Source organism: Cladosporium halotolerans (assembly GCF_011745625.1).
Source record: "Cladosporium halotolerans strain TM138-S3 chromosome Unknown Sca8, whole genome shotgun sequence".
Taxonomy (NCBI): Eukaryota; Fungi; Ascomycota; class Dothideomycetes; order Cladosporiales; family Cladosporiaceae; genus Cladosporium; species Cladosporium halotolerans.
Window position 1 is genome coordinate 799,274 of NW_027191459.1, and position 10,458 is coordinate 809,731.

The window sequence follows — 10,458 nt, forward strand, 5'->3', positions numbered from 1 at the left end:
TTAACTCCCGCGACACGGCGCGGGTATGAGATGAGGGTGGTTGGAGCAGACGTGAGGCCGGGCTTGCGGTCATGGCGACATCGCAGACCGAGGCCGGCTGCACCGCGTCATACCTTGCCCTTCAAACGCGAGCACGAGAGACGCCAGCCCTGCAGCCTGAGGCACCAATAAGCTGCATCCCCACGGCCAAAAGCCAAAATGCTCCACAAGCTGGCAGCCCGCACTTCATCATTGATGACAACGCCTGGTCCACGCTGCGATGATGTGTGACAATGGCTTCCAACGCCGCTTCAGAACGTGTGACGGCATTGCTCGCGACGGCGGATGAGCTCGTCAAGGCCGACGACCACGCCAAGGCTTCCGAGACACTGCGAGAGGCCTCGCACCTTGAGCCCGCCAGTGCCCGAGTGCAGGATGCCTGGAAAGTGCTGCAACGCCACTCCGCAACTCGCGATGCCGTAGAGAGCATTCGTGACTATGTCGGGAGCAGAAGCGAGGACGATGGCCAAAAGGCTCTCCAAGCGCTCAAGCAGAGTCAGCTCGGCACTCACGAATGCAGGGAAGCCACCAGCTTGTTGCTCTACTCTGATCCCGGCTTGCCAATATCCGACCAGTTGACCGCGTCACTTATTGCTAGCCATAAGGAAGCAAGGAAGGAGTTTGTCAGTAAACTCGAGAGCAACGCTACCGAAATCTACGGGAAGGTCTATGCGATAGGAGATGCATCCTTCAATGCTTTTGCATCTCTAACAACAGACGACGCTCTTTGGGAAACTTCAGACAAGCAAAAGCTCGCCCAGCGTGACGTTTTCCGTCTCAACATCGCGACTCTCATCGAAGCTGGAGGCGAGCATCCCGACAGGGCAATGAAGGCCATCGCGCGACAGCTAGCTCTGGCACCTGACAATGTCGCGGATCTGCTTGATGAGGACGCTTTTGACGTACTCTTGACTTCCTTAGACATCAGGCAAAAGCAAGCTTTGCGCAGTCAGTCGATGCTCGCAATTGCCAAGGTGCTGGAGACTACCGGTGACAAGGGCGCCGATGTTTTCGCCCAGTACATTGGATCCAGGGTGGCCAAAGGGACGAATGACGAGCTCATCAATGCGTTCTCTGCCGCTTCGGCTGTCTTTCCGATGGTCCCAGCTGTCGTGTCCAAGCTTTTCATGACCGACGGATTCGTGCAACAACTTGTGCCGAATCTGGAAAAGAACTCGGAAGCCGCTGCTGCTGGCAAAAGGTAGGCTAAGCATCTCACTCATAATGTATTTCGTGCCCGTTTCTCACGGAATAGGACCGCTAAATCGTCACAGGAAAAGCAACACCCTGGAACAAGCCGCTTTGGAGCTACTGAGTGCAGCCTGTGTGAACAAGTCTTGCCGAGAAGCCATTGCCCGCTATTGTTCCCCTTGGCTAAAGGCACTTTCTGAGGACCGTCAAGGTACGCACAAAGCGCTAGCAGCACTGGTCTTAGCCAAAATCACTAGCGATTCGGCGGATAGCGACACCACGGCAAAGCTGTCCACGCTTGTGCTAGACAAGCCGGAAGCAAGCGACCAAGCCATCGAAGGTTTGGCGTACACATCGCTACAGCCCAAAGTGAAAGAAGAGATCGCTTCCAACCTTGATCTGGTCAAACGACTAGTCTCCGCCCTCCAAGACCGTCCAAGCGTCGCCTTTGGCTGCCTGACTACATTTGGCAATCTGACGGCGTACAGACCCGTCCAATCGCAGGAACAGCAGAAAATGGCAGACCTGAAAGCATATGCAAACAGTTCAAAGCCTGCTGAACGGGATCCTCTGGATGAAGATTCATACGTCACCTCACGGTGCAAGAAGCTCCTCAACGCCAACCTAATACCGGCTCTAGTATCGTGTTGTAAACAAAGCGCGTCCCCAGCAATCGTCGCCTTGGTTGTCAATATTCTCTTGTCCCTAGCAAAGGAGCAAAAGCATCGTCCGGCGATGGCTCAGCAAGGTGCCGTCAAGCTTCTCCTTCAGATCCGTGACCGCGTTGCTAAAACCGACAAATCCACCCCCGACGCCGCTCCAATCGAGCATTCAGCTTCCCATGCTCTCGCCCGCCTCCTCATCTCTATCAACCCTTCTCATGCTTTCACGGCAGCCCTACCCGCCGCCTCGGCCGCCGCGGCGCTAATTCAGCTTCTCGATCTTGACCAAGCAGCTGAAGAGCGCAACCTCCTGCCCACCTTCGAAGCACTCCTCGCGCTCACGAACCTAGCTTCTATGGACGACTCTGCGCCCCGTGACCTCATTTTGCGCGCAGCTTGGCCTACCCTCGAAAACAGCCTGTTGCTTTCCAGCAATGCCATGGTCCAGCGCGCAAGCGTCGAGCTCGTCTGCAACCTCATGGCTTCCCCCGCGGCTGTCGCAAAGTTTGCGGACGGTACTAAGCAGGCTGGCAGCCGCATGCATATTTTACTCGCTCTCGCGGACGTGGAGGATCTGGCTACGAGGAGAGCAGCCGGCGGCGCGCTAGCGATGCTCACGGAGTGGGACAAGGCTGTTGAGGCGGTGCTGGAGAAAGAGCGTGGCGTAAGGATCTTGCTGGAGATGTGCGCGGATGAGAGCGAAGAGATGGTTCACAGGGGGCTGGTTTGTGTGCTCAATGTTGTCAGTGCTCCTGGCGAGATTGGGGAACGGGGTTTGAAGTCGCTCAAGGAACAGGGCGGTGGGGAGATTCTCAAAGACAGTTTGAGGAGATCGAGCAATCCAGAGGTGCTAGGTGCGGGAGTCGAGGTGCTGAAGAAATTGACTTGATATTGTACATCCCAACATGTAAATGACGAAGGAAAGCTCTACGCTAAACGACCGCACGCAATGCCCTTTGAGTGTTCGCCCCAGTTTGCCTGCCATCCGATCCTCCCATCTCAGCTTTCACAGCCACCTTTTCATCCTCTTGATCTTCTCTCCACAACACGGTTGGCGTTGCGCGAACAGCTGTCACCGGCGTCGGGGCATTTTGAATGGTTCCCAAGGATTTCGTGGGTCAAGAGACCCAGTTAGCACTGAAGAAAGCTGGACCTCGTGAGCACTTCGGCAGGGGTTTGGTGGTAGAAATGTCGTCGTACACGTCGAGACGCAGCATGTCCAGCGTGTCGGAGCCAGATAGTCGGAACCAGCCTTTGCTAATCCCGAAAAGGGTCCGGAAGCTAAAATTCTTGGTATCGCCTGTAATTCTGGTCCGGCCTTAGGCGCTAACGCAGTAGAAGAAATTACGGATGCTGCCGGGGCGATATTACGGGAGATTAGAAGCAAATAATGGAGATGGGCGTCTATCATATCTTTCATTTCGTGGGGTATAAAACAAGGGTGGTATCGCCGCAGCTGATACAAATAGGCATAGGATGATGTAAAGCCGCACAGTGTGGTACTCGCTCGACATAGGGGAGATTCACGGTCAAAAGCCGAAGATACTTCATCAGGATATGAGTGACAGCGGAATAAGGTTTGAAAAGAAGGTACCTTAGGTCTTTTAACTGTGAATCATGATGCTTTGTTGAAAAGCACCGTCCATCGTGGCTTCAGGTTCAACCGCCAGTCTCTCAGTATCCCGGAAAACCCATGTCACCGATCACCCAGAAGCCGCCTTGAGACCTTCTTCAAGATATCCCATAGTCCTTTCACCCCACTCTTGAAGTTCCTCTGTGCCAAGTCAGCTATGTCAATACTTCAAAGGTTTCGTGATGATGCTGACCGGGTGTCTGATAGTATTCGGTGGAAGGTGGTCTGTTGTACCCAGGCAACCTCTCCGTCTCAAACTTCCTTTTGGTGTCAATCTTCGGGCCAACGTTTGCTACCATTTTCGTCCTGATGATCTGTGCATCGTATCTCCGTATTAGCGAGGAGTTTGAGCCATTGAATAACTGTTTGATATCTACCTCGAAAGCCCTCAGGTGAGCCTCGAAAAGAGCCTTGAAAATCTTGCCAAGATACCTCCGAATCCCAGCATCTTTGAGCTTGAAAGTGAGCGCCCTGACGAAGTCCCAATACTTGTCAAGGCTCTGCTCATCGATTAGGTCATTGTCTCAGCGCTCGATTCCAGGGCTTACCTTGTCATATGCCCCCCAAATCTCGGACGCCTGCTCGACGGTCGGCACTTGGTCCAGCTCGGTCACAAGATCCCTGAGAGTCTTCAAGCAGGATTCAAATCCAGATACTGCTCGTTCGACTCCCATTCCCTTGCCGGCCAAGTCGTGCACCTGCTTCTCTGCCCATGTGTAGTCTGTCTCGCCCGCCGCCAAGACTCGCTTTTGAACGTCATTCTCTCCGTTTGCCCAGGCTTTCGCCAGGTCTTCCCTCATGTTCTGCGCGGGATAGGTGGCATCTTCGGACTGTTCAGATAAGTAATAGAGGGATGTTACGACTGCTGACATGATGCCCGAGGTCGAGGACGATGCCTGGCCTCGTTGAATGGTGCTTGGGAAATGAGATTCAAATGATAACCGAGAGCCGCTGCCTTTATATGCCTGCTTCGAGATCCAAGGTCACGTTGAGAACATTTGTCATCTCGTCCAAGTTTCCCGAAGGCATTATGGCTCTGATGTGTCGATATCATAGTCCGCATTCCAATATGCGCCGACATCAAGGCCTCAAAAGCGGTGTATCTAGCGCTTTAGGCATTCGGGACATGCTCAAAGGACCCATCTTTCTGCATGGCATAGAGTCCTTTGCGTGCAGCATACTGCAAGAGCGTGCCTCCTCGATCTTGTGTGTTTTGGTACGCACTGGGGTTGGAAAAATTTATAAAGTGGCGATGAAGATCACTATCTTTAAACATCAATCGACGTTGTATGAGCGTTTCGTCTGTTTCAATAGGAATAAGCATGGCCAACTCATATCTGGTATCAGTGCCATCCCACGATGTCCGTGCAAAATGTATGTGTTGGCGGATATATTACGTGCAGCGAGACTGCGTTTGCCTCGAATGGTCTAGTTAGGGTCGGGGCCAGACCGCGAAGCTCGCGTAAAGACGTGGGGCGGACTTCAGGATCTCATCTCCTGGTGGAAATGGAAGTCTGGAAATGCGAAATACATGACTCAACTGTTGACAATTGCCCAGTGAAGCGATATCTCCTGTTCGTCTGCTTGGCATGCTCATCCCTCTCAAGAGGCCACGTTAGTCTCAGAAAAGCACATGAGCTCTTCTCGTTCAACTGTGGGAGTAGAAAATCTGGCACATTTGCAGACAAGCACTACTATTGAACAAGAGCAAGGACTCACTATTCTCAAAGGAGCTTTGACAATGCAACTTGACCCAACACGAGTAGAAGAGGGAATACGTAGTTCTTTGCATCGATCAGACCTGACGTTAGATCCCGCAGTAGCCGCCTGGCACGATCCCTCGGTCCATGATTCATCGCCATGAACCCACTCAACCGCACATGCCATCAACAGTCACGTGAGGGTTCGTCGCTCTCCCAAACGTCCAGTTCGGGTCAATATTGTCAATGTGTCTCAGGTTCGACGAAGACCAGAACTGGAAGTCATTTGCCCTGAAGTCATCCGTTCCCGTACCGCAGGTACTCTTAAAGTTGCTCGAAGTGTCCCAGTGGACGGCGTGGTGGTGCTTGCCGAAATACAATTTGGGATGATCGCGGCCTTGGTTCCCGTCTTCGAATTGATCGCTGGAGCTGTCGAAGGTGCTCGGGATGTTGCTGTACGAGCCGCCGCCTCGTTTGCCGTCGACCTCGAGCGACACGGAGTCTCGGACCCAATTTCCCGAGCCGTCTTGGGTCCATCTCATGATGGCGTATTCCCAGTCGGATTTGTGGCCGACATCTTTCTTGAAGTAGACGCCGTAGTAGGTGCGCTGTTTGATCGTTGATCAGTGAGCAGGGAATTTGAGAGAAGAGGCGTTTCAATACGATATGCATGAATAGAACCTACCCAAGAGTTATCGAAACATTTTCTCGTCGCGAAGTACGTAGGCGTGATGTCGAACGGCTCCCCAGCCGCTCCGTGGAAGAAAACGTTCGCTCCCTGATAATGCGAGTTGCCCGGGCATCCATCGTCTAGATCAGCAGCAACGGCGCACTCTCCCCATCCAGGGTCCACGCCATTAGTTTGATGGCCTTGACCGTCTTCCGCGGCGCTGGGCAGGCAGGAGCCGCTTGCGAAGTGCCACATGCTGTGAACGTTGTCAGATCAGCAGGGCCAGGCCATGATGGGTATGTGGGATGGATGTCCGTACGGTGAACCGGCATCGGCGGCTTGAATGCCCTGGTTGTCGGTGAAGTAGTTTTCAGGAACACCATTGTTGGCGTACACGTAAGTGATGGCGCAAAGGCTCATGAGGAGGATTGATGTCGACATTTTATCAGAGAGAGATGAGAAGTGGTGGTCAGTGGAGGGTTGAGGATGTTTCGCTCCTTCTCTTCAGTGTTTGCTGGGCCGAGCTCCTTATTTAAGCACTTAGTTTCATCACTCTTGCGAATACGGGCGTCTGGTAGTCCCGGTGCGCACAGCTTGTGGTAGCACAACCCATAGCATAAGCTGATGTAACGTTCCGGGAAGACTCAAGCACAGATTTTCAAAAGTGAGAGTGAAAGGTGGCGGAGTGGCAAGTTCCATCACTTGTGCCACCGTTCAGCTACATCGAGCCGGCATTTTCTCATTTTGGGGAGTTCCGCGTTGCCCCCTTTTGCTTTCCGGTAATACGCACGCTTTGTGATCACCTCGTCCTCGTATTTGACTTACTGAGTCAACATCCGTGGAACGCTGACATCTGAGTTGGTGTTGACTGATCAGAATGTTGTGTAATTTGACTTCTTCTAACAATATACCTGAGGCTCCACTGACGCTGTAATCGGCGGCTTGCCAAATCTTCCGATCGACGGTTGCGGAAAAGGTAAGGACAGAAACTCACAGAAAGACGAAGTGTAAATGACGCGCGTGCAAGCACGTAATGCGAAAGGCGCAGGAATGATGTGCGAGAAGACAGCGGAATTGGTGTGCGACAGGAGTCTGTGAGGCTGAATGATATGCGTTACATGGCCTGCTTCCAAGCTTTCTCTAGGTACTTATGTACAGTGACGGGTCTTATGTCGGGAAAGTGATTGTTAAGAACCGGTTGCAGAACAGCCTCATCGTCCTTGTCTCGAGTGTACGCCAGATCTATCTCGGACCAGAGGAGGCCTGAAAAATCATCCTGCGAGAAGGTGGCCATTTTGCGCCGTATAGCATCTGCTTGCAGCGCAGTAACTCGAAAGGTCTTTCCAGTCACCTGTTCAGCGTGACGCAGTAATTGACCCATAGTCACCGTCTCGCCAACCATATCCATGCGTCCTCGCCAAGCTGGCAGGTCTAGAGACGCAGCGACGAAGCGGCCAACATCGCCCACGGTGGTGAGGGTGATGCGCGGCCACTGGCCGTCTGGCCTGACAGGAAGCTCGGCGATACCGCTCTTCAATCCGATGAGGTATCCGCCAGATCCATCCGACAGTGGGCCACAACGCTGCAGTCCCTCGCAAACACTGTCCTCACTTGCTTTGTATACTTGCACTTGTTGCATTGTCCGCAGCGCATCTTCCTCTTCCGACGCCGGCTTCGATGCAGGAAAGACTCCGTGGCCGAGGTAGTTCATGAAGCAGCCATGATTGAAGTATGCGATGTCTATATTACTTGAATGCTTCGCGCATTGACCGAACAGATCCTGGTTCAGCCATCGCAGCGAGCGGATCTCGGTCCAGGCTTTGTGGCCCAGGCCGAACTGCGAAGGCGCATAGCGCTTGCAGGCTGCATTGACGGCGGCGTGGAGGAGGTTGATCTGGGTCTGGGCCTGGGTGCCATCGACGGCGCCGGTGACGGAGACGAGGGTGTGGACGCCGCGCAGGGCGGAGGTGAGCGAGGGGATGGAGGTGTAGTCGACGGCGCGGAGGGCGTGGCGATGGGCGTGCGGGTCGAGGGCGCGCAGCCAGGCCGGGGAGCGCGGGGAGCGAGAGAGGAGCAGCAGACGCCATCGGTCGGGCGGGTGGCGGGCGAAGACGGCGCTGGCGATGGCGCGACCGAGACTCGGCGAGGCGCCGCCGGCGACCGCGAGGGTGCGCATGGCGCACTACCAAGGTATGTACTGTAGCTGGGACTATCGATCATCAAAATTGATTGTACTGCTCCGACCTACAGCAGCTGCGTCGGCGCCCAAGCTACAACGCTGTACACCCGGGCTGGCTGAAGTTGTGCACCGCGCACGCCAGCGACGACTGCCATTCACCTCACCCTGCTTGAGCTAAGCCTGGTGTCACCCTGGTGCACTTGAGTACTCATAGCAACACGCGTGACTGGCATTGCCCTCTCTCCGGCAGCCATCCGCCTGCTGAGCGTGCGATGATACCACGTACCCATCCATACTACCTACTGATAGTGCGCCCTGGACCTCGACTTTCCACCCATGTGCTGTTAACCGCGTGGATGCATCAAGCCTTCGGAGCGCCTGCGCCCACGGCGACATGGAAGGATGACAGCCACGTTAGGTATTCAGCTGTGTGGAGAGCCCGGCAGCAGCAGCCTTGAGCTGAACGCTGCTTGTGCTGTTCGGCATGGCGCCGCCAGCTGCACCTCACAAGGCCGTATTTATTATTGCTCGCGGAAGCTGGTAGGCATGGCTGCATTCGGCGGCATGCGTGCTGACACTCGGCCAGATGCGCTCCAGCTCCCACAACCATCAGCGCTCCAGCACCCACAACAATCTGCACTCCAGGTCTCATCACACCCATCTGCACATCCGGCCTCCAGCTCGCTGCAGCAGTCGAACGAGCGGGCAGCTCTCGACTGCCACCGCCCCAGCTGTCGCAGCGCCACCTGTAGGTTTACCGCATGACCTCCAGCCCGGAGCCAGCACAGGCTCAGGTTGTCATGCAATAGCACCTAAAGCCACATTCCCATCCTCAGCCCTGTCTCATCTGTCCACCATGGACACGGGCGCCGCCAATGCATGCAGACAACAGCTTGCTGCTCAGCCCATCTCAGCTCATGTGCGCGTCTCATCAGACAACGCTTTACACCCCCATGCCTCTCAGCGCAGAACGTGTTTGAGGGGACACCGGTATATATTGGCCGTCAGCATGGCCGCCTGTGCCTGACTCTCGCCCCAAACGGCCCCAAGAAGATCGCCAGGGGACTCCCCAGCATCATGGAGACCATCCAAGGATTTACCGGCACACAGTACATTCGCTCAGCAGCAGGCACAGTCCAAGCCCAAGCTTACGAGAACAACAACTACCAGTATGCCACCAGCTCTCACGCAACCGATCATGACATGCACCCGGCCTTGATCGTGCAGCCAAAGGACGACGCGGACATCATCGCGGCAGTCAAGTACGCGAAACAGAACGGCATCGCCGTGGCTGTCAAGAGTGGTGGTCACCAGTACAGCGGCGCGTCTTCCACCTCCGGTGCCAACATCTTGATCGACATGAAGCCGACCTTCAAAGCCTTAGGGACAGATCTCAAGATTCTCAATCAGAGTTCCGGAAAGTGTTTCGTATGCGTCAGCGTCAGCTTCAGTCTGGGCGAGTTCAACGGCTTCCTGGCCAAGAACGGGTTGTTCATTCCGCATGGGCAGTGTGCTGATGTTCGCGTTGGAGGCCACGCTCAGACTGGCGGCTACGGGCAGCTCGGCCGCAGTTTCGGGCTCTTCGGTGACCATGTTCGCGAGATCAGGCTCGTAGACCACAATGCCGAGGTGCGAATCATCGACGCAAGCTCCGACAAAGATCTATTCAACGCAATTCTCGGCGGCAGCCCTGGCAACTTCGGCGTCATCACTCACTATACTGTCGAGGTCCACAGAGACACCGACTACGACTTCCGATCCGCCGGCGGCTTGCAGCCCCACGGCCTCCGTGCAGTTTGGTGGTACAACAAAGACACCGTCAAAGCTCTCCTCAGCAAAGTAGCCGCCATGGCAGACGACCCGTCTTTCCCGCGCAACTACGACCTCTGCGTCAGCGTCCTCAGCTCCGACTTCTCCCTCTTCGATCTTGTTCCGGAGATAGACGGCGTAATGAAACGCGACCACCCAGAAATCTACGGCCTCGATGGCATGCCCAACTGGCCACCGACAGTTATCCTCTACGCTCAATGGGTTCCGCTCAGCAAAGACGACAAACACGATCCCAAGTGGTTTGAAGCCCTCAACAAGGCCGGAAAGTGGCAGCTTCTTAGTCAAACGTTTGATCAGCCCATGTCGAAAATGACTGGCGAATGGATCTTCAAGCAGCCACGTGAATTCGACCATCCGTACGAAAAGCGGACTTACATGACCAACTCCACCAGTCTCACGAAAGACGGCTGGGTCGACGTTGTCAGCTCGCAGATTCACAAGGTTCTGCACACCGACCTCGCCAAAAGGCAACGGAGGAGAACACTGATCTCCTACTAACCCTAAGGCGGCGCTAACCGTAAAAGGTTACAGAACTTCCGCTTACATCGACTTTG

General features: G+C 54.8%; 5 protein-coding genes across 5 annotated transcripts; 2 read left to right on the forward strand and 3 right to left on the reverse strand.

Annotated features, from left to right (window-relative positions):
• Positions 1–204: 204 nt before the first annotated feature.
• WHR41_03431 (uncharacterized protein) lies at positions 205–2,781 on the forward strand (the record flags this gene model as incomplete). The annotated part of the gene is made up of 2 exons (XM_069372037.1): positions 205–1,240; positions 1,314–2,781. The coding sequence occupies exons 1-2, from the start codon at positions 273–275 to the stop codon at positions 2,779–2,781; spliced, it is 2,436 nt and encodes an 811-aa protein (XP_069231223.1). The 5' UTR covers positions 205–272.
• Positions 2,782–3,454: 673 nt separating this feature from the next.
• Positions 3,455–4,496, reverse strand: WHR41_03432 (uncharacterized protein). The gene is made up of 4 exons (XM_069372038.1): positions 4,074–4,496; positions 3,903–4,025; positions 3,719–3,839; positions 3,455–3,666 (listed from the first exon to the last, which is right to left on the reverse strand). Exons 1-4 carry the CDS (start codon positions 4,395–4,397, stop codon positions 3,596–3,598), a joined length of 639 nt encoding a protein of 212 aa, XP_069231220.1. The 5' UTR covers positions 4,398–4,496; the 3' UTR covers positions 3,455–3,595.
• Positions 4,497–5,395: 899 nt separating this feature from the next.
• On the reverse strand, positions 5,396–6,336 carry WHR41_03433 (uncharacterized protein; the record flags this gene model as incomplete). The annotated part of the gene is made up of 3 exons (XM_069372039.1): positions 5,396–5,833; positions 5,911–6,151; positions 6,215–6,336. The coding sequence occupies 3 exons, from the start codon at positions 6,334–6,336 to the stop codon at positions 5,396–5,398; spliced, it is 801 nt and encodes a 266-aa protein (XP_069231221.1).
• Positions 6,337–7,009: 673 nt separating this feature from the next.
• On the reverse strand, positions 7,010–8,071 carry WHR41_03434 (uncharacterized protein; the record flags this gene model as incomplete). The annotated part of the gene is made up of 1 exon (XM_069372040.1): positions 7,010–8,071. One exon carries the CDS (start codon positions 8,069–8,071, stop codon positions 7,010–7,012), a length of 1,062 nt encoding a protein of 353 aa, XP_069231224.1.
• A 1,080-nt stretch (positions 8,072–9,151) lies between these two features.
• Positions 9,152–10,402, forward strand: WHR41_03435 (uncharacterized protein; the record flags this gene model as incomplete). The annotated part of the gene is made up of 1 exon (XM_069372041.1): positions 9,152–10,402. The coding sequence occupies one exon, from the start codon at positions 9,152–9,154 to the stop codon at positions 10,400–10,402; it is 1,251 nt and encodes a 416-aa protein (XP_069231225.1).
• Between the last annotated feature and the right edge of the window lie 56 nt (positions 10,403–10,458).